Source organism: Hetaerina americana, unplaced genomic scaffold (genome assembly GCF_022747635.1).
Source record: "Hetaerina americana unplaced genomic scaffold, ioHetAmer1.1.p SCAF_3, whole genome shotgun sequence".
Lineage (NCBI taxonomy): Eukaryota > Metazoa > Arthropoda > Insecta > Odonata > Calopterygidae > Hetaerina > Hetaerina americana.
This window is the reverse complement of record NW_027286874.1, coordinates 8944971-8969412: the sequence shown is the minus strand read 5'-3', so window position 1 is coordinate 8969412 and position 24442 is coordinate 8944971. Positions and strand designations below refer to the sequence as shown.

General features: G+C 40.7%; 1 protein-coding gene across 1 annotated transcript in view; it reads right to left on the bottom strand.

Annotated features, from left to right (window-relative positions):
• The window catches only part of LOC139691075 (myristoylated alanine-rich C-kinase substrate-like), a 438603-nt gene that overhangs the window by 323158 nt on the left and 91003 nt on the right, over window positions 1–24442 (bottom strand). The window contains exon 2 of the mRNA XM_071588812.1: window positions 18095–19179. Within this exon, the coding sequence (XP_071444913.1) occupies window positions 18095–19179 (1085 nt within the window). The remainder of the gene's footprint in view (window positions 1–18094; window positions 19180–24442) is intronic.

Genomic DNA, 24442 nt, shown 5'->3' with positions numbered 1-24442 from the left:
GTATAGTGACTGAGTAGTGCCTAGTAAGGTAATATGTGAACTAGTCAAAATAAAATTAATAAGTCACCTATTGGGCCACATAGTAAACCTATGTTGATTTTGCTAAAATAATAATTTTATCAAAAGTTTAGCTAAAATATTTATTGTAAAGTTATATCTGATTTACGAAAAAATTATTATTATTCTATGGGTTTAGGTAATTTTTTGTGGGACGCAACCCATACAACTGTGCAATGATGCCTTTATATGCCTCGCATTACAAAACACAACCTGAAATCTGCCACTACAATAAGCACTCTTCGATTTCGTCTACCCTCCATTTCATCCATTCTGTTTCCATCCGCCCATTCGTTTACCTAACTTCTTCACTCTATCACAGTCTTCGACATCTCATTGCCAATCAAAATGGGCGGCAACAATTTTCCTGCCTGATTTGGATTTATCCTGCAAATCCCTTCTCCATCCCAGCCACACTAGGTTATAATAGTTTGTCTATTGTCACGCCTATAGTCTTGCTTCAACGACTACGTATCTGCGCCACACAAGACCACGCTCCACATCAATGTTTTGACGATCATTTTCTTGGCAACCTTAATCAACGCCCTCCTCTTGAAAGCTTCTTTACATAACAATTTCTTCTTCTATGTCCCTACCACTTCGACCATTTTGGTCAAAAATGTTTCCAAGATACGTAAACTGTCCCACCTGCTCAAGTTCATGGATTCCTTTTTAATTATTTAACTTAGCTTTCCTCTTCCTCGAGAACCGCAGAACCTTTGATTTGTTTTGTTTATTCCCATTCCATACCTATCGCATTGAATTTCCAAAGCGTTAAGCAGTGCTTGCAATCCCTTGGCTATCTGACAAACTTGAATGACTTCATTATTCGCAAACCGAATTGATTTTATGAATTTTCCGTCGACTTTCATTACTGTCTCCAGTTCTTTCCATGCCTCTTTTCCCATTTACTTTACATAATCGTTGAAAAGACATTCATACAGGATATGTTAAGTGTATATAACAGTGACAAAGAAGTACGAAGGCAATATAACAAGAGTTCCAGGGAAACTTACGATAATACAGTAAAGGTAAAGGCGAGAAAATGCAAATATTAGATGACACAAAATTCGTGCCCCTTGGGCTCGGTTTTATTGTCTCGTCAAAAGCATTCTTTAGTACGTATACTTGAGCGTTAACTTACCAATAAATCCGATTTTATAAACAAATAAATTCGCTCATTAGCGAATGTGAGTTACCGTTAGTACATAGAGTAACCGTTAGAACATAAATCTAAAAAGTGGATCGGAATGGTGCGGTGGCTAACGTACTGGCTTCCCACCCAGAGAACCCGGGTTCGAATTCCGGAAGCAGCGGATATTTTTCTTCGGTATCTTCGATCCCTACTAGAGGTGCTTATTGGAGTGCAATTGGAGTGTGTTTGCTGTCTGAGATGTTAAACTGCGAACCCCTTGGTGCCTTTTGTTAAGAGTAGGGTAATGCTCACGCCGGGTTACCCTCTACACTTCCTCCTTTCCTATCCATCCCCAATGGCGCAATTGACCTTCCAGCTTTAAGCTGTCAGTCACCTCCCCTAACTCTATTACTACTATCGTCTATCAGTTATTGATCTGCTCAATAACCATTTTTTAACTTAAGTAGCCATTAAATTGGGTTTTGGCCTTAACCGGAGGTTAAAGTTAACGTTCAGTTAAACAAAATATTATAAAACCTGGCCATAGACTTGAAATGTATTGAATACTAACTAAATGAAAAGTATTCCGCTATTTCTATAGATATGAAGCCCTTTCCTTCTTCAACTGCTCGTATGCATTGCGCCAAGCCTGGGTTTTTCCTTCGACATTTAGAAAGGAGCAATCAATGAAGAGGAACAGGTGCGGCGAGAGGCAACGGGAGAGAGTGAGTGAGCCTGAGACGCGCGAGCCACAAAAGATAAGAGTGGAGACAGGAATCCAGGAGTGAGGCGCAGGATAAGCGCGGGAGTGGGAAAAGCTGATTTCGGGAAAGCCCTCCTTGAGCCCCGTCGATGTGTACAAAAGGGAAGGGAGGGATGTCAGGAAACAGGGTGGTAGGTGGTGAAAGATTCAGAGAGGAAGGATGACTGTGCTGAGATCCATTAGATTCCCTCCAATACGACGATATATGCCCATCAGCCCTCAGGGCTCGGGTTCGAGGTAACCTGAGGGTTCGAGCACACCGCGACGGCTGGCGGATATGCTGCCTGATTGGGTCGGGCTGAAGGTAGGTTCGAAGTGCCTATGGGGGTTTGGGCGAGTAAATAAGGCGATTGAGGGAGAGAGGAGGATCTGCGGCGCAGGTCGTGATCATATATGATGAAATTTCCCAACTCCGTGCCGGAGTCCAAGCAAACAGGGATCCCTTCACTCCCCCCCCCCCCTTCGCATGCATATTCTTCCAAAACATTCTGCCATACAAAATTATTTTTTGCCCAATGTTCAACGAGCCTTTTGTCATAGAGAGACGACGCTTATGGCTTAACCACTAGTGGTCACAACATCGGGTGAATACTCTGAAAATTTATCGAAAATAAAATTGAAAACCAGAGTGAAACGCGATCAATTCTGTTCCACTTACCCAAATTTCATCATAGCGAATAGCAATTCGGGGTTTGGGTCCCATTATCGGTGACATTACAGTGCTAATGGGAGTTCACGGCCGCAATCTATGCCGAATCTCTCGTGACTGCGGAGTAGGCAGGTGAGAAAGGGTCTAGGAAGTGATAGGTGCAATGGTGTGTCCTCAAATGGCAACCGATTGCGGAGAACGAGTTTGAGCCTTAACTTTTATGTCTAGTAAAAACTAAATCCGTTCAGAATGATAGAGCATAAAAAAATTGAAATAACCGTGAAATTGGAATTTATTTTCGACATTTAAGCGAAGAAGTAAAACGTATGTCCTGGGCCATATAAGAGAATATGCTGTACATTTAAATTAAAATTAAATGTTAACGGAGTACTATTTGAAGATTCTACGAATGCACTACTGAAAAAATGTCATCATATTTGCTACTTATAAACTTAGTGTTTATTTATTTAGACATTGCTTTGTGCTGTAAAGTACCTCGTAAGTATGCTATAGCCACGCCGAATACTAACCACTTATTCCTAGCCCAAGTGATATGCGATACGCCTAGTTACATTGAATACAGAAGTTTTAATTCACGTCCTAGCCCCCAACAGAAAACTGTAGCCTGCGCGCCCCGATAATAATTATTCCCGAGATTGTATTCTAAAGTCAAATTTATTTTCATCTTAGCTCTTTGCATTGTTCTAATTAATTTGAAAAGAGACAATATTTTTCAAAACGATGGCAAGTGATTAGTAACAGATTAAAACAAATAATTGCTGCTGATGGAAATCGAATACCTACGTGTGCTTCAAAATTATTTAATTCTACACAAATTCTAAGGCGATTTAAGGTTTTCGCAAGAATAGTCTACTTGTGCATGGTTAATTAACAACACCATTTTTCCATCTGGCCATATTGTAAGTATTTACGGAATTTTGCATTCAAATATCAAAGGTTTTCCCTGTCAACAAAGGATTGTCAACATTCAAATTACGTTCCATAATACATGGAATACGCACATAGCGCGTGCATGAAAATTGCATGCATGAAATGTCTACATTCTATGCATTACGCTCACTTAATCTCTCTTCGTCTTATTTTGTTATTTACTCTCTTTATTTACATTTTTAAAGAGGTAAGTTTAATGTATCCGTGTCGCCGTTGCAGGGCAAAGTTATAAATATACCGCGCAAACTAATAGGACTACCACTTAGAAGTGCTTCAAAGCGAAGCAGCTTTCAAGTGTGGTCTCGAATATTATTGGGATACAGTGATCAATCGAAGGTGTTGAAATGCACAAGGATTTCGATCACCTTCTCCTAGTAGCGTGCGGCTGTTTCCATTCTAAGGTACATGGACTGATTAAATGGGTGGTGTCAAAATCAATAGGCATAGAATTATTCTAAATGTCTTCCACTCACGGAAAATGTATCGACTATATCGGAGTTCGGCGACCTTGCCAGCCGCCTACCTCAGATTTAAAAAGTAAAATTTTAACTGACATAACATGCTTCACGCATATTTACTCTCATTAGACTTTACATTCTGGACTGATTTGAAGCGATTTGGCCACTCTTAATATTTGATTGTGGCCGTTTTTTCTATTATTGACGTGCAGATTTACAGAGGAATGTGAATAGCATATTTAACCCTTTTTTAATGCTGTTTTTCTGAGTCTTCACAAGATCTTAAAGCAAAACGATTAACTTATTTAACAATGAAAATTTTCATTTAGAGCGAATGAGTGGCATGGGATCTTAAGAAAACAGCCAACAAACTTTTCCAATCATGGAGGACGCTTGCCTAACTACTGCCATAGTGAAGATCGCAGGTATGATTTGTTGTTATAGCATGAATTTAATACCGTATCTACAAACGTAATTATTGTAATTTTTCTGTAATGAACACTATACCTTTTACCATAGGGACATAAAAATATCATCCTCATTTCAGGTTATCCCGTAAGGCAATTGGCATTTTTGAATGCTCAACTGCGTAAATTATTTAGCAATATTTACACAGCGCGAGGAAGAGATCGATTTGAAATATAAGTGCTGGTAGAGAATGGGGTTGGGATGACAGCGTCAGACGAGTATATAAAACAGGGCTGTTCACCATCATCCTAGCTTTTCAACGGATAAACAGAGGAAATGGCTTATGTGGAATTAAACGGGCTTGCTGAATGAGTGAAAGTTTCATGAGAATACACGAATATCAGTTAGAATTTCGATCATTCCAGCTTCAATAAGCCTTGCAGCCATATGATTGTAATTAATTTTTAGCACATTACAGAACCAATGTAATACTCAAGGGAAACGAATCAATATAAATGAGCAATAGGAAATGGGGTCCTAAATAAACAGCATGCCTAAGATAAGCATTAAACTCGGGAAATATAAACTAATGCAGCTAGAATAGTAAACCAATTTAAGTAGTGTTTTAGAAGAAGATAGTTAAAGTATTGAGAATATTATCAAAAGAAATAATTGAAAATTAATAAGGGTAATATTAATGGGTAAGGAGTTTATGAAATATGTCTTTAGTATTTTTTAATGAAAGGAATGATGAAACTATTGACATGAAGTATAGTAGTGAACGGTTCGGAAACTTGCTCACTGAGGGATTATGTAAGGTATAGACATGAGTTTTCTTAGCTTGAGGAAAAAGATTATCATAGAGGATGAGTGTAAGAGGAGGAGGAGAGCAGGTTACGAGAAATTCAACTAAGGCAGGGAATGTATGTATGAGTAGAACGTATTGCGTGACAACTGAGTGTTGATGTTCTGTGGAATGGATAACGTTGGATAACCGAGCAGAAGGGAAGAATACATAATAGGCATTATGCCACCTTACAAACCAAGACCTGTCAGTCTTCCATTCAATGATAAACCGACCTGTTTATTTACCCCTAACTATATTAAAAATTCAACCATGAGCTAGACACTTTAAAATCAATAACAGTTTCGAATGGCTATAGTGTAACCATTGTCACCAATCTCTTAAAGAAAAAAATGGAAATCTAAAGCTCATATTTCACAGGTATGCTCCCATGATCCCAAACAAGGAAAGCCCAAAAAGTAGTGTCGTCTATTGTTTGAAGGTGATCTTTCCAATAAGATTTCCCGAATATTTAAAAAATAAGGAAATTGGATAAATCACTTGAAAATCCTCAACTCCTCAAATCCTCTGGGAAAAATCCTTTGCCACAACAAAGACAAACTAGAACCCCTCCTACAATCCGACATTTGCAAAGTGAGGTGTGTTTCCTGTGACACATAGGCCAGACCGGTAGAAGTTTTACGACTAGAATAAAAGAACATAAAAGATGCTGGAGGACATTTGGTGATACATCACTTCTAGCTAAGCATCTATTACAATCATCCCACTCATATACGAATCGTAAATTTCATCCTGAGATTCTTCACTACGAAAATAAAGGCAAAAGACCTGATATTTTAGAGCAACTTGAAATTTTAAAATTAAATATGCATGCTCTTTTAGTGAAAATATCTAACCACTCTCCTCTACTTAGAATCCCGTTTCCACAGCAAACAGTGAAACTCACTCTCCCCAACTGACTCCACGCTTCTTGTATTTTCCCATCCAACCACCCCTGTGCCGAACAACCCTTCTTAATTCTTATTTTCTTATCACTTCCAATCACAATATCCTTCTTAGAATCACTTATGCCTCATCCCTCCGCCTGCCTCTATCCCTTCCATGTCCCCTTCCGCTTAAACCTTCCTCATTTTTTCCCACCGCCTGGATATGATGACCACAAGTGCTTATCTTCCCCCCCTTTTTTAACCTCTCCATTTCTTTCGTATCTCTGTTTCTCTGCGTTTTCCTTATTCCCACTCTTTGTCCAGGCCTACCTTACTCCTCGCTCTTTTATTCCCCCCTTCCTCAAACAGGTATAAATATGATGCACCACAATTTGAACCTTGTCTTGTACCTGAACATGATTCGATGAACTGAAACGCGTTGTACGTAACAAATAAATCTGTGGAAAAGTGCTTATTTGTTTTTCTAATGACGTTCTTCTAAATTCTAATGCCGAACTTCCACTAAATCTCGCCTGAATCTGTTGAATAGGCATGTTGGACGGAAAGAAATAAGGTGGAAAGAATGTGGAGTTAAAGAATGAATTACTGTGATCCAGGTTGTAGAGCACTTATTTAACGCCCTTTAATTAGGGCCTTAGAAATTTCGTATCGATAATACAATTTAACAGCAAATGAACTGTACTGAAGTACAAAATATTCCGGACTTCATTCACGTCTGAAAACTAAACAAATATATATATATATATATATATATATGATAAGTATGATGAATGTATCACGCTCGCGGGAGCATTGCCTATGGCGTAACTTCTCCTTGAATAAGCATTCTTTTCCCTCAAGCAACTGCAATTTGATTGTTACCGTGCATGAAAAAGGATAAAGAATTTTCTTAGCCGTAAATTCTCGTCCCGAGGAAATGCATCTTCGCATTATTCAAACTCGACGAGTCTAACCGTGTACGTTGTATACGCACCAGTATTTGACCTACAGCGTGAGTCCAAACCGAAATACGGCGGTAAAAATATCAGCGCCGCAGAATTTATACTTTTTACAAGGTTTTCTTCTTTCCTTCAGAATCTTTAAAAAAAATTCAAATTCTTAGTTCACAAGAATAAGGATTGAGGGATACCGAATGATGATGTCAAAGACGCTGGAAATCTTAAACTAAAAATAATACCGGAAATGGAAAGAATAGGCAATTTTATAGATTTCAAAAATGTACTTCTACGATTAAATCATAAAACAATCGATTTGGAAAAGATGGCTTACATTTACCATTCATTATGTGAATAAACCGCTGAATGTACGTGAATTTGCTACGGTGTAGCAAAATCATTAAACATGCATACAAGTTCCTGCACGAGGTCAGGTGAAATAAAATAAATGTCACTTTTAAAGGCGTTCCTCTTCAAAAACTCAGTCGTGCCTTTACGTATGAAGCCAAAATTGCAAAAATTGCTGCTAGAAAGATGTTGCGAAAAACATAAAAATATTAGCAGACTTGAATGTGTTAAAATTAGCTAGCATATGCACGAAATCACGAAAAAATTATTAATTTTTCCAATGGAAATAATGGTAATTGAAGATGCACATCTCATCAATCACTTGAAGAAGACTCCTGTATCAATCAAGCTTCGATGTATAAGTTAGTCCTTCTAATGCTCAAATTAATAGAAATATGACATTATTTATGGATTTGATACAATATCTTTTCGGATGATGGAAAAATTAAACCTTATGCTCAATGAGTTATAGTAGCCATAACAGTGTAATACTGTGAAAAAATTTGAGTCTTTAGTGTGACTAAATATTTTTTGTAAATCTCCTAAGATTCTAGTTGTTACAAAGCAATTATTTATTTTCCTAAATTTATGATTATAATTAATACATAATTAATATTAAAAATGAAATACTATTTATAACACAATAACAACTTGCAAATCAATGCAAGAGGTTTAGGGTGTCACATAAAACTCGAAGAATATTAGGAGAAGTTATATAACTGAAGTCGGGATGAGGAAAAGGAATTAATAAAATCAGAGACAGAATGAAAAATAGAATGGCATGAAGGTTAGGAATGGCTAGGAAGTATAACAAATAAAAGTGAAAATGTAATGGAATTCTGAACAGCAAAGAACTAAAGCCTGAATTAGTCGTTCACAAATGCATGATTAGAGGAATTGAACAGGGAAGAGAAAAAGGATGCATAGAAGAAACGCGAAATGAATGAGGACGAATAACTAATCTGCAGTAACAACGTACTAATGATGCCCATACATTACTCCTGGTTATGCATAATCTTGAAAGTTGCGGAAAAGGACGGCCGAAACGAGGAACGAGTGGAAAATTTCTATCCTCAAAGTCTCGCGCCAGGCAGCAAAGAAAATGGGTCAACTACTCTTTATAAACTCATATTGATAAGCATGAGAGAATCAGAAAATTAAATGTTTTAAAAGAGTTTCGCAGGTTCGAAACGCATCATTGTTACTACGGTGTGAAGAGAAGTAAATCACATTTACTATGGAAACTACAGTACATATTAAAGTAGCCCTTAGTATTCAAGGCTAATTTGGAATCCATTCGGATAAATTAGCGAGAAAGAAATGTATTATAGTATATGCAAAATTTCTCAGACACCAGAATGAAATGATTAATTTGAAATATATAAATAAAAATATGATTTTTGAATACATATTATGCATATGTACTTTAACACTTACTCAGCAAAACACAGATGATTAATGAACATTATTTTGGTCATAGTTGTCACCTTATATTCATGTTTTTTTATGAATGATTTTTTTCATTCGGCTTTCGGTGTCCTCAGAAGATGATCTTCAAAGAAAAACAACGACGTAAGTTGTATTGGTAAAGTAGAACTTCAAAAGAAATACTACGGAATATATATGAATATATTAATGTTCGACTCTGATTCACCGAAAGAAATAACAAAATGCACATTGGTAAGAAAGTCGAATTGATGCGACAAGCATTCCATAGTAAAATATTGGAATAATAATTTTTCATAGTCAATTCGTTCCAGGATTACACAAAAATTTAACAAAATAAGTTATTTTTACGTTGTTATAACTAAAATATGCATGTTCCGGTAAAATGGGTCCGATGACACCCAAATCCTTAGCATCACCATCAAGCTTGCCTTCTGAACCAAAGACATGAACTTATGTACATGCAAGCATGAATTCAAGAATTGGATGACGTATGTCCTGAATACTGAATGTAAAGCATTTAAAAGATAGTAAAAGGGTGCCTTCCACTAAAGCATAAGATATGGGCAAAATGAATTTAGGGAATAATATTCTATTAACTATATATTCTTAAATCTGCATGCCTTTCAAGAAATGGTTAACAAAATTGAGATTGAGAGAGTGATCGGCAATGGAGGCAATTGGTGGAAAACGTTTAAGTTACAGGAAAGTAAAAAAATATAAGGAAAGAGAATTGAGAAACGTTGTGGAGAAAACCTATCTAAATGATAACAGTAGAACTTTATAATTGACAAAATAACAATAGCAATAGTGATGTTATTAACTGAATTACCAGAGGGATTAAAAAACAAAAGATCTATTTATCATTTTTTTCCAATGATATTTAAAGGATAGTAATGAAAAATAAGATTATATTGACAGACAAAAGTTGGCTCAATCCTTGTCAAATGGCTTTAAATACCAAATTATTTTACAGATAATTCATGACCACGGAGTTGTGTCAAACAGATATACGTATTCTCCTGTTTTTAAGGTGTCTCGTTAAGTTAGCCAAAGGAAAAAAAAATTACATCACTATTTTAATTGAACCGGGTTATCATTAATGATTGCATTGGAAAGTCAGGTACAGATATTGGCCGAGTCCCAAGAAGTCTGCTTTAAGACATTGCCCTTACAAGATGATAGGAATAAGAGTTGAAACTACTACCGATATTAATACACTTTTAGAAACCTATACTTTGTATTAATTAGAACTTGGTTCAGCTTTATGTATAATTATTAATATATAAGCAACTATATTATATCTTTCAATAAGAATGTTCATATACATACATAACGAATATTTCATGAAATTTTCTTGAATGGACAACACTACTCACAGCCCTAGATTCTACCACTATTTCCAGCTCATGAAATTCGAGGCACTAAATTACATAAATACAAATCCTTGAAATCCATGGATCCTCAGAGGCCATTCCGAACATTTTTATCCGACTTCCCTAAGATTCCTCATAACTCGGCTTTTTCCCCACAAATTTAGTTTTGATGCAAAGTAAAAACGACCAAACATCCTTTGAGAGATCTGAATTTGAGTCTCATCCTTTTAATAAAGTCATCAAACATCTCCTCCACCATATAGACTTCTTAGAAATGAAATAGGCTATAAAAGGGAACTTTTTCGACCCTATTTATTCTTTTGAATCCAATATAAGCAGTTTTTTGTGAAATAACGGGAAATTCAGAAATATCAATGCAAAAACCATGATAAAGTAGCACACACAAGTCCTTCTTTAGTTACCTCAGTCATAAAACCAAGCATTGGAAATCAATCTCAATCAATACCAGACCGCGACCACGGACGCTAATGGCTGCATTACTCGATCCGATAACCAAAAACTAGGGTAATAAATCTGTACGTCTCATTTCCCTGGTTTTTACAAACATAAGAGATGAGAGTAATTAGCCAATTAACCCGAGTGATGATAAAGCTCACCCAAGTGATGACAAAGCCCAGACAAGTGCCCTGTAAAATTTACACATTCAAGGTGCAAGTTTCATTCCTTGTCCGCATGTTTTCCAAGGAATATACGAAGTATGTTACCCAAAAATTTACTCGGCTTAGGTGGAGCTAAGGACACTCAAACGCGTCCCCAGGAATCGTACCCGGGTCTTTGGGTTGTACCTATTCAACTACCACTCCCCCTGGATGACATAATTTAAAACTCGTAAGTTAGTACAAGCGAAGTTATCTTAATATAGAAGGCTTGACTACAAAGTAGAAATAAGAGGGACTAAGAAGAATAAAGCTGGCACAGTCCACAACGTGTTTGCAGATGGTTGGTTATTAAAATTGCTTTTAAGCATCGGACGTTTCATTTCAACTATTACTGTCGTTATTGATGATATGAGACATTAAAGTTGACATTAATATGCTTTATTATCAGTAAGCGCGGAACTCATTAACAATAAAATATAAAAGACTAATAAAAATAAATACAAAAATGGAAGATGAGAAAAAAAATCTCCTTCATTTTGGTAAATACTGTAAAGAAGAATGTCAATAAATTAAACGCTATACAGCAATAATTTCAGCATGTCTAAGGCATCGTCGTGATTGAACTTGAGCTGAATTCGAAACTGTAATTTTAAGTGATCTCACATTGAAACGTATGTTCCAAATCTCATCAAATGTATTTTATGCTATATCCTAAGTTAGTTGATTAGATTTTTGACTGAGCAGTAAATTCGCTGGCATTCGTTATAATTATGAGCGAAATTACGATTAAAAAGTAAAAAATGGATTACAGAGATTTTAATTTACATGCGCAACGTCAATGCACTTAAGTATTTCCTTTATATTTTGGTCCTAACCTTAGTAATTTACACTCAAATACTGAATAAAATTATTCAAACCACAAATATCGTTTTGATTTAAGTCAGATAATATTTAAAACCTCGTATACTCGGTGTTTCCAGGCTCACACTATATGTAAATTCATCTCAATGCAATGAGTTTACTAAGTGTACTTCCACCCAAATTTATTATTTTTGGTACTTTAAAATTGGCGACTTTGGCACTGGGAAACACCAAAAATAATATAATTTGGTGGAAATGTACGCGGTTCTTTCTTTTAATGAACTGTAAGACGTCAAATTTCTCATTAATCAATTTAAAATGTATTTCCATAATACCCTCAAACTCCACGTGAATTTAATGAAGCCCAAGAGTATGCTAGATTAAAAAAACTCGCTGAATGAAAGAGGAAATATTTTCCTCAAAACACGTTTTTGATATCATTAGTTTCAACGCATAGGCGTCATCCTCAGGTGCTACCAAACTATTATTTATGGTCACTGTTCGGTAGAGTTTAGCCTGTTTTGCTACACTTGCCTACTCGTACCTAAAGATGACTTCAATGCGTCTAAACTAGTTGTACCAAATAAAAGGTTTTGAGGAAAATACCTCGTATTCTTCTTTCACTCAAAAATGAATTTTAACGTAGTCAAACCTCATACCATCGAGTGTATAACACACTTGTTCTCACAGAGATGGGATACGTTTTTAAAGTTTTCCACGTGAGAAGAAGACCAAAACGTCGCTCGGTGGTCACTCAACTGAAACATAACTCAACCACTTCTAGCACCAACTCCCTCGTTCTCTTAAAAGCGTTATCCTGCAACACGGTCCATCAAAAGAAAACGGATAAAAGTAGCATAGCGTCGAAAGATAAAATTCCTTCTTAATGCATATTCATGCGTTACCACGACAATTGGACAAGTGCATCACTGCAAATGATATGTCAGCGGCGAGCATTAATGATCAAAATGTAGCTATTTAAGTTTATCCCGATATGGGTATGACGCGAAATGATCCTCACAATAGAATGATTACTTTTTTATTATGCAGGGTAAGACAATAGACTCTTTAGTTTAAAAAATTACTGAAGAACGCGAAGGTAAATCAACGGAAGAATAGTAGTGGCGTTAGCTGGGAAAAATAACACCATTTTTAGTAATTACCATGCAGTGGCCTGGTAAGCATCGAGGCTTTGTCGTAGAAACGTTCTTTAAAAACAATGATAGTGTGGTGGCGACACATAGGGCTTTTAATAGGCGGTTTGGTTTGACTCGTCATGATAGGATTCCTAACGCTAAAACCATCAGGAAATGGATTACTATTGTCCTGGCGACAGGAGCTGTACTTCCTGGGAAACCTGCTGGGCGACCTAAAAATGTGCGGACATCTGACAATCGTAGCAGTGAGAGCGCCCATTGAACAGCCTCCATCGCAATCTGCGCGGAAACATGCTGCTGCTCTTGGAATATTGCCCAGACCTGTATGGCAAATTTCGCATTCTGACCTTCACTTACACCCCTACAAGATGATGGTTGTTCAAGAATTGAATTCAAAAGACTAGGCGAAACGTGCAATTGCTTGAATTGCAATCTTAAGCTCTGTGCAACCCGACACTATTCTTTGGTGTAGCGATGAATCCCATTATAACTTCTCCGGCTCAGTAAATAATCAAAATTTTCACTACAGGGTAACTGACAACCCTATTGAACTTCACCCAAGGCTTCGTCATAGCCCCAAAGTGACCGACCGCTTGGTGCGCTGTGTCCTCCATAGGTATTAGCCTTACTTTTTTGAATCACGAGGTTCAACTGTTACTGTGAACTCCGTGAAATATTGTGAGATGCTGGAGAACCTTTGACTGCCCAAAATTTAAAAGTATGGTGAGGAATATGACACAGAAGCCTTTTGGTTCCAACAGAATGGTGCCACGACTCATACCGCCAGTCGTTTACGCCAAATCCTGCAAGAATAATTTCCCGGCTGCCTGATCTGCTGACGAGGGGATGTTCCATGGCCCCCTCGCTCCCTGGTTTTAAGCCCAGTCCACAAAGTTTGACCAAGGACCTTGGAAGCTCTTGAGGAGACAATTACTGATGTAATCGCTGGAATAACGCAAGACATGCGGAGAGACGTTTTCGAAAACTTTTCTGAACGATTAAACATGTGCATCGCTCACCAAGGTCGTCACCTGGATGAAATAATTTTTGAAACCTAATGAAAATAAAATTATATAAAATTTCATTTCCAGGAACAAGAATTTAAAAAAGTTATCTTGCTTAATTTTTTAACAGTTTACCCGTCAAATCAGGGAGTCCATTCTGTCGCACCCGGTATTACAGCATTATCGATGGGGTTCACATCGTTTGGATAATCGTAGCAATTGACAAGAATGTTCGTTTGATTACTTTCGCATTAATATTTGATGAATAATGACACTAAGACCGAAAATAAGAGAAATTGATACCAAATATACGCATCATGTAGCAAGCTCCTTTCCCCCGCATGCCGCAACTTTTTACTGCAGTAAAACGTTTATTTGAGTAAAAATGGTGATGAAAATATTACCAAAAGAAAAGCAGTGACAGGGGAGTCCTTGCTTAAAGCAACCATTAAGTGGTTCACATTGCGCAAAATTTCCACTCCTGGCGCTATTTGACATACAGATTTGCAAAGCCCAAATATATTTCCCTTTTGTCGCCAAAAGCCTCGGAATACCAACCATTATAAACATCCCGCCGTCGAATTTTGCCCTGCTCTCCCCATTCCATTTGGAGACGCTAGCCGAAGCGTTTTTATTGCTAAGGCCATTTGCCCCATCCTCTCACCCCCCGCGCTTGAGTCGGCCCTTCCGCCCCTGCTCGGCGCACCAGGCCTCCGCAGAGTTCAGGGCAACGGCAGTGTCGCAGGGGTGCTGTGATTTCTTTCTTTTGTATTTCTTCCCCTCCCTTCTCTCCATCGCCCTCACCCCAGCCTCGAAAATGCGTCTCGGAACGGCAAAAATGCCGTCGAGGGGCCTTCCTGCGGTCCTGGAGAGGGAACGTAAAGTAACCTTGTGGGAGGGGTGAATCGCGGTAGGCATCGCGAGGGAAGCTTTTACTTCGATATTGAAAGAGATTTTTGAATTTCTGGGATGCGTTTGTTCCTTTCATGCGAATTGAGTTACTCATGCGGAAAGCTGAACCGACGTGGCATATCCAGTACGTGTTTTTGAGATCATTGTGTGAAAAAAATTGATAAAAAAGAGACGATTGAATGTTGCAACGCTATATTAAAAATAACCCTCTACAAACGTATATTTTATCACAATGGTGAAAACTCCAACTTATGAAATTCGACCGAATAGTGCATTGTGAACTGCTGATGATTCAAATCACGATAAATAAAATCACCATCGAAAAATAATAAATTTCGACAGTTGAATACTTCAAGAGGGGTCTAAGTGGATGAGGATGCAGCAAAAACTGTGTCTGGTTTACATATGCTACTTTCTGCGAAGTGAACTGTGGCACGCAGAAATATTTGTCTTTCGAATCATTAGTACTTTTCAAATGAGTTATTTATGCGAAAAATGGTACTAGTAAGAAATGACCAATAAACAATTCATAATGACTTTAACCAGATTATTCATACATAAGTACGCAGACCGTCATTTTATAAAGTCTGCCTTTGTTGTCGCAGATATTTTTTCAACATAGTCAACTTGCAGAGGGATAATTTGACTTTAAGACTCGGGTCATTAAATTTCAATAGCAATATTTCATCTTCTCCCATTAAATGTAAGAACAACGCACGAGTTTGTTCCAATGAGGAGTTGAATACTCACTTTGTGATTCAGCAAAATGCTCAGAAGGCCACAGAAATGACGGGATGACAAGGTCGTCGAAAAACATTCAAGGAAAGCCTATCGGCCGTCGTATGCCCGTAAAAAAAGGCAAGCGAGAAACGATTTCATTTGAGGTGCAGGATATATACGATTACATCGAGGTTTGATTTGACTCAATTGGGAAAAAATCACGGCATACATACGGGGATATTTCTGGCCATGAAAGCTCTTTTGATTTCCAGTTAAAATTTAAATAATGCCTTTTCTTCCAAAAGAGTAAAAAATGAAATACTATATGAGCACCTCCTCGAATTTTAAAACCGGTTGCCCCTTATTATTAAGTCTTATTCATAATCTTGGAACATATACAGGATCCTGTATTTCCACCGTCAAGCCGAGAATGACATCTCAATTCCTCGAATGAACTACTATTGCTTCCTATATTCGACATTAAGTGTAGAATAACCACCGAGGAAGTGCATCCCAGAAAAATACCCTTTCCTTTTGTTTCTTCCTAATTATTTTCCATTCAAAATATCCAATATATGTCTAATAATTCCTTGTATCAGGTACGGTCACATCATGCAAAAAACGTGAGAATTTATAGCAGTATCTCTTCTTTCATTAAACGGATTAATCCGAACACCTCGGATTTGTACCAACAATCTTACATTCAGTCATTAACTTATAGCATTATTGATGAGGCTGAGATTACAACCAATAAGACCAGACCTACATAAAAAATGCCAGGAAAGGGCGTTAACATTTGGTATTGGCAATGAATTTATCTGGACTGCATCCATCAATAGCTATCTTTAAAACGAGCAAGAAGGCCATAAGGCGGAACTTCATTTCAACACCAGCCATTGGCCAGTGCATGCAAATGTCAACTGTGATCATCGATAATCCGCCAGTCACTAAATAAACTCGATTAAGGCTATACTTGTCAAGTCACGAGACGCATTTGTCTTGAAGCGTCCTCCTTAACTGACGCTATGCTATGTCTCCTACGCCGCCGCTTGCTCAAGAAGAAGCTTAATAATTTTGAGAAAAGAGCATTTAATCCTTTCAGCGTTCCACTAGTGAGCTAACGAACAATACCATGCCCGTTTTAATAGGACATGGTACATAAACGCTACCCACCCCACTGCCACGGCTGTGAGAAAAATGAGCTTTAACTTTACGCTTCACTTCCCACTATACGCTTAAGTCGTTTCATTGCTAATTCAGTTCACTACAAATACGAGTTTTGGAGCAAGAGGAAGCAGGTAAAATTGAATTCGACACTAAGAGCATTTTTTGTTTGGGAACGGACAATGCTGAGAGTAGAGCATAAGAGGAAAATTTGGAGTGAAACTCCTTCGTCGCATGTGACGCCGTTTATGAGTGAGCGCTCTGCTAGCCGCTGGAGCGATAGCGGAATTCCCGACTCATTAAACACTCCTCGAGATCACAGAGCCCTCTGAAAATTTTATGCCTGACACTATGCTACGCTTACTGCAAATGAATCTTCCATATGACTCAATCAAGAGAATGGAAATGAATTTATTTTCATTTCACTAAAATCGGACAAGGCAACTTAAAAGTCTTCTACGTTAAGTTAATAAAAAGGGTAAATTCACGAACATAAAGACATTTTGTCTGTAATTTGGCAGGAGAGTTAACCTGTCTCAAGTTACACGGTATATTTGTAAATATTTTAGTCTATCCTAAGTTTTACGGCGAACGACATTTTTAGAACACGATTAAATCAAAAGCTCATTAATTTACAAGAGAATTTAAGTTTAAATATTATCTATTTAAAAAAACAACTAAAATTCCACAAAAATGAAACTTCATAAAATCATCCGCACTTAAATAATTGAGAGACATGTGACATTCGAAAGGATGACTAAACATAACAAATTCTAGCGGAATCGCACCGAGTTGAAATTTCCCCCAATTAGCGGCAAATAAGCATCACCAATGAAGGATCTTAGGTTTTCCCGGCGCATTGTATTCATGAAGTTGAATACCATACGCCGGGCATACGCTGGTTGAATACCATACGCCAACCTGACCCGGTGGGAAACTTGAGAGAACTTCTTGAAAAGCATCACCAATTTCTTCCACATAATCTAATTCAATCGAAAAATTATAAAACAACATACAACACATCACTCCTTATATTCCTATTTAAATAATTGGTTTTCCTGAAGATCCTGGAGGGCAAATTGAAAAACGGCCGCGGTCACTAAAACGTCAAGATAACGTGCCCCGGATATTAATCGCATGGATTATAAGAAGTAATTAGTAACACGTGCATGCGTATCTTCTCGGTGAGAGGAGAACCGCGAAAGAAAATGATGCAATTCGACGGATTCAGAAGACCCTCTTAAGGCTTAAAACAGTCGTGGGAAGGAAATTCCTCAAAGTTTGTCAAAAAGGTACAAGGTAGCCTGGAAAATGGAGCCATCAAACTCTACACTCAAAACAAAAATCGTCCATTCCGTCAGGAGGGAAAGTCTCTCACCGAACGTTAGCGAGGGTGTGCCTTCTGTTGCGCAGGTATCTGTTGTGGTAGCGCTGCAGGGCTCCGATGCTCCCCTGCTCCGCCTGCATGGCAGCAACCGCGCCTATCCCCGCAGTTCCCGCGGTAAACCTCGCCAGCGGTGACTTGGCCGTCTCCTCCTCCTCCTCCTCCTCTTCCTCCTCTACGTCCTCCACCGTCGCTGGTGGTATCCGCCTCCTGGCCAAGGAGGCGGCAAATCGGAGCGCCGGTAAAGGCGAGCACGTCTCCTCCTCCTCTTCCTCCTCCACTTCCTTCTCCGTCTCCTCCTCTCCCTCGCTCCCCTCCTCCTCCTCCAGCTCTTCTAATGGAACCAGCGTGGCTTCGCTAACCCTCCTACAGTCAGCAATACTCCCTCCTCCTCCTCCGCCCGACTCGCAGAAGCCCTTATAGCTCCCGCCTACGCCTCCTCCTTCCTCTCCCTTGCCCCCGGATCCTTTGGCGCGTGGACCCTCCGTGGTGGACGAATCAGGCGAACCTGCCGTCACCTCGAAGCCCGCGAAGTGTGCGGTGGTCGCAGACGCCGAATCTTCCTCTTCCTCCCCGCGGTCTTCGCGAGCTTCCTCGGCGGAAGAAGTGGCGACGGCGGCGTCGCTCCGGCGGTGAGCGGTGTCTAACCCGGTCGGCGGTGATGAGGGTGGCGTATCTTCTCTCGCCACATCCCCGTTGGATCCCTCTCTCACTTCGAATCTCCTCCTGCAGATGGTGGGGGCGGCGGAAGTGGTTGTGTTGCCTTCGCCTGCCGCTTGCAGCACCAAAAGCTCCCGATCAGCAAGGGCCTCGACGCCCTCCTCCTCCGCCCTGGTCGTGCCGCCAGCCGACAGTGACTCCTCTATCAGCACGGACAGCTGTTCTCCGCCGCCCGATGCCCCCGATCCCCCCCTGTTGCGCTTGTGCTTGCCGCCCCTCTTCTTCTTGCCTCCTCCCGCGCCGCCGCCGCCGCCCCTCTTCTTGCCCTTGGCCCGCCTCCGGCCCTCCTCCGCCCCCCCAGGCCCGCCGCCCCCGCAAGGGACGACGCAATGGCTCCCCGCGCCCCCCACTTGGACGCCCTAGCGTCGCACCTGTGACGGAATCCCTGGCTTCGCGGCCAGCACTCGCTCCCTACCAGCATCCGACGCGCTACCGACGACCGAGGACGTCGCCCTTCACCCCCCTCGTCGACGTGCGTCCCTCCTGCTCTCTAGCCGCCGCCTTTAATTCCGTTTTGGTTCGCGCGTTGTTTTGGTCTCCGGGCAGAGGGTCGCCCGGCCGAGGCAACGCTGAAGTTATCGCTTCGTTATCTCATGGGAAGGTTTTCGGCGAGTGGCGCAGCATAAAGTAGAGGAACGGTCAACTTGGAATCCTTTTATTTGGTCTTTTCCAAGGAATTCACTTAAGTACCATGTCCATGTACTGCGGATCAGGACGGCATGGTGAACACTCAATGCCAATGAAGGATCGTGATTCCTTTTAGTACCCTGGGGGAATTCACGCTGGATGAACTGCGACACATAACCTTTTTCCCGAAGACATGCGGAAAGATCGACTCCTACTTCATCCCATGGGATTGGTGCCGATAAAGAGCAGGGCTAAGTAAATATCCTGGGTTGGTGGTTTGTTAAAATTTATTCGCGAGATGTCACGCATCTCGCGATCTTGGCCATAAATGAAGAATATGGTGAATGAGAGTGTTGCAGGGCACGTAGAAGGAGCCAGATGATACGGAGGAGTAAAAACAATGAGATAAAGAGAAAGAGAGATATTTAAATAGTGTAAAAGGAGGCGAGTTTAACGACCCCGGAAGAAATTTTTGGGCAAGTATTTGGGGAAGGTAAAGGAGCGGCCACGACAGACGGAGTTAAAGGAGTCCTGTCGGTGACGTCCTGGTTAAACTTGCCCTCCTCCGCTCTTAATCGTCTGGAGCACATTGCTGGGACGCAGAGGGGCTGACAGAACACAGGTGGACGCCCGCAAGTTCACACTGGGCGGGGCCCATACCCAGATTCTTCTCTCACAAACACTCTCGAGCGAGGGATTTAACGAGGGATCGACGCAGCAACACGCGGCCCGTGCGGGGGGTCTTCCCCGTTTATTCACCGCCACCAACTCCCGGCCCTTCCTTCCCCGCCGTGCTTCATGGCAGGAGCTTCACGGGGAAGAGAAACACCTCTCACCGTGCTCGTGGAAACGTGCGAGTGTATTAACTTATTCCCTTGCCACCGTCAATTGACAAGCGATATTTCCGTCCAACTCTCTCGACAGGTGTCAATACGCATATATGAAATATACGATATAATCACTCACAAGACCACTGCACATAAAACACACACACATACACTACGGGAGCACACTGAAGGGATACGACTGTATCTTTGGAAGACATTAGTACAACATACCGAGTCGAGAGTTTTTTTATTAAAGTTCAGATGACTAAACACTTGCAAACGATCAGAGACACACGTAAGGTTTCACACCCGCGGAGATACTGAGAGTGATTTACTCGTGAGAGAGAGAGAGGGGGGAAGAGATAGAGCGGTAGTCGCCGGAAGGGAGGGAATTTGAGGGTGCTAATGGGGATTTTAGACAAAAAATGTTGCTTATGCTAGATAGAGCCAGAAGAATTACACTTTGGCAACTGGGAAATGTTGTTTTAAACAGATGATCACTCAGGGAACGTTGTTGAACTTGGGTGAAAGGTAAAATATTTCAATCCCTCCACGCACGATCCAAAAAACACTCCGTTTCCACACACCTTCCCTTTGTATATCCCTCATGTCTCTTCCTTATAATGTACCCTGGCGAGAAAACGTGACGCATAGGGGTAGAGAATGGTGACTACAGAGAGATATATGGAAAGACCAACATATGACTTCATATACGTATATATAAACTCTATATGTGTTTCCGTCTTATCCGTTCGCAACACACCGGCTTGACTTGTTTACGATCGCTGTGAGGGATCGTGGCTGGCGGGAGGATCTGAGAAAAAGGAGAGTCGAGATGGAGGAGAGATATAGAATGACAAGCATACGCCGAAAAAGACCTCCTACGTTGGACTCTTTTCGAGGTCCGAGTATATAAAAAGAGCCCCCAACAAGTCCAAGGGCCAGCGGAGCTTGGTCGGAGCGATTTCGGTTCTCTTTCGTCGGCGGCCAGTCGTGGGGGCACGCCACGAGGAGCCGACACGGGGCCTGATCCCCGCCAAAGGAACGACTATTGAGAAGCGTGTCAATGGAAAAACGCCAAGGGAGGTGAAAGAGCGTAAATCAAGACGTGATGCAGAGTCATGTAGGGAATCTCTCAGCCATTGTGGCGTCCGTCCGGGCTCATTTTTATTACGGCCATCGCATAATACAGTCCGAGTGTGTTGATGTGTTTTCTCTCCAGAAATAATTGAAAACGGAAAACAACGGGGAACACCAGATGAGTGCGATATGAGGGGGGTTTCCTTCGCGTGATCGGTTTTGCCTGACTGCCGTGTGAGAGATTAACGTGTGTGTGTGTGTGTGTGTGATCGAATACGTTTGTGTGTGTGTATCGGAGCACACTCGCGGAGACGAATGGGGACTTCGAAGCACACAGGTTGAGCGACGGTGGGGGAAGGGGGGGAGCATGGGGGGGCGGGGGGACGTAAGGGGGTTGGGGTGGGTGGAGGAGGAGGGAAACGGGAGGAGGATGGTTTGAAAAACACGAGGGGCGAATCCGGTCGAACAGACGATGCACCCAAGAGAGAGAGGGCGAAAGAGAGAGAGAACAGGACGAGGCCGGCGAGAGACCCTGTCGAATGCGCCAGCACACGCCTCCACCGCCGCCACCACCGCCAACGCCGCTACCACCACCAACACACAACACTGCCTCTCAACCCTCTCCCTCACACACACGCCACCCTCCTCCTCCCTTGCTACACGCCCCCCTTTCCCTCTTTCCAACACTCCCTCCTCTCTTTTACCCTCTCTCTCGAACTCCCTCCTCGCCGATCCGTCTGCCGCACCTCCCGCGGTTCGGGACCTCACTGTACACGTACTCCTCCTCCCTCATCCTCTCTCTTTCTCTCTCTCTCTCTCCCTCCCTCCTTCCCGCCCCTCCACACTTCCTCCCCGCCCTCCCCTACTCCCCCCTCCACTACCTCGCCACACTACCCTACTACCCTCGGTACCGCGGCGGCGCCCTTCGGAACAGAGGAAATGCTTCCCTCCCCCTCTCGGCTCCCACAGCCTCTCCCGTTCTCCATGCCCCAACCGGACCCCTTCCTCCCCCGCTCCGCCCCTTTCCTCCGAGCGATTCCCTCCCTCGCCCCTCCCACACCCTTCCCTGTGCCGCTCCCCAGTATATATATAGAGAGAGAGAGACGGCGACGACCGTGGCTCCTCCCATATCGCCGGGCGGCGATTCGACGAACTATTTAGCGGATATTTGAAGGTCTTCGGAGGGGAGGGGGGGAGACAAAAATGCGCGCATTGGAAAGGTCTTCACTACTATGAGCGTGTCAACTCCCGATGACATCAACCAAGAAACCAAAGGGGAAAAGATGAAAGGGAGGTCATTGGAGAGGGGTTGATAAGTAAGTTTTGGTAATAGTAAAGGACTGATCTCAAGACGAAAAACTAATTTGCATATTATCGCACCAGTTGCAACGCCTATGAGTGGGAAAAATTCTAAGAATGGAGGTTGCATTTTTCCAAACCAGATTCAAAGGAGGTGATGTACAACACAAAGAATGCCTGAAGTTGAATTGGTGCATCTCGTTCAACCCTGACTAAAAAAACACATCAAACAGCAATCCCGAACTCATAAATAAGCTTCTTATAGAGAGAAATGTTGAAGTTGATTCTAAAGGCATGACGCCAATAGGATGGAGTTTGGAGATAAGATTTCTTTGATGCTATTAAGGGAAAAATTTGGCGACGACAAGAGATGGCTGCTTCAACAATGGAAAATGAAAATAAAATCAACCGTGTGCGAGCGTCACATGATTGCATGTAACCTTATGACCGATTTTATAGTGTTTTTTGATTAATATCAAATGATTGTTTATTAACGCAATGTTATCAAGACACCAATGCATTTAAAATCCTTACCCAAAAAACCCTTATCACTCATTCTTATCTACATCATACATACAGCATTTGCCTTTCACCTTTTCATGGGTTGTAATACACTAAATTAAGTATCATTATTTCTGTAAATCACTATAAAAAATTTCTCCTGAAAAATAATTTTCTAATGTAATTGCGGTAGTGAAGAAGTACTCACAGATATTGCAGCCAACAAATGACAGGCAACAACAACAAGAACAACGCCCATCAACCAAGTCAACAACGGTACCTTCGTCAAGAATTAAGTAACTGAACCCGCAGAAAGCAATTGCATTATAACATACTTTTTCCAAACATTCTTGATGCCAGATTTTCTTTTCATTAAGTAATTTTTTGTCACTCAAGCACGTATTAAATTCATTTGATTTGGTGGGTTAAGTAATAAACTGAGTATTATGACACCTAATACTAATATAATGTAAGATTTGAAGTTTTTGGCTGGATTCATATTCTAAAGTTATACTACTTAAACTTAAAAGGCAAAGTTTTATTGAACCACGCACGTTTCAAGTCACAGGTTTATCTTCAAGCAAAAGACCAAACTTTGTTTTGTGCATGAAGATGACTCTTTGTGTTGAAACTTCGTTTTCGTAGAAATTTACAAAACCACTTATTTCTATTTTAATAAACTATCCCATGCCAAAATAAATTTTCAGTGCTTATTTAATGAAAAGTTTTGCTAATGTAAAATCCGTTTTTATCTTCATGAATTTCAACATATACTAGTATTGTGCCTTTTCTTTTGCTCGGCGCAACAAGGGTTTTCCAGAGCTATACTGGCATTATGCCAAGTTTCTTAGTTATTCGGTTTTCACAGATTGTTCTCCTGCTTTTTTGCACTAATTTTACAAAGGACGCCAACAATATCACACGTGGTAGTATGCAGCCTTTTCGGTTACTTACAGAAATATCCTTATTGGCACTCTCCTTGTTATTGGGAAATATTAATAAAATCTTATAATGGATTTAGTAACGGCTTATGATGACTGAACAGTTTTCACTATAGAGAATGATGATTGTGGTCATACAATAGAGGCACAGAGTATAACCTAATATTCATGAGTATTACAAATGCACAGGGACGAAGGTATTGAAATTCAGAAACCTTAATTTCTGTAAAAAGAAGTAAATTTCGGCAACAGTAACTATAACTAATATATTCGATATGAAATTTATCAGTTAAATATTTTGTGGTATATTTACATCGTATTCTTTTACCAAAATTTCCAAAATATCT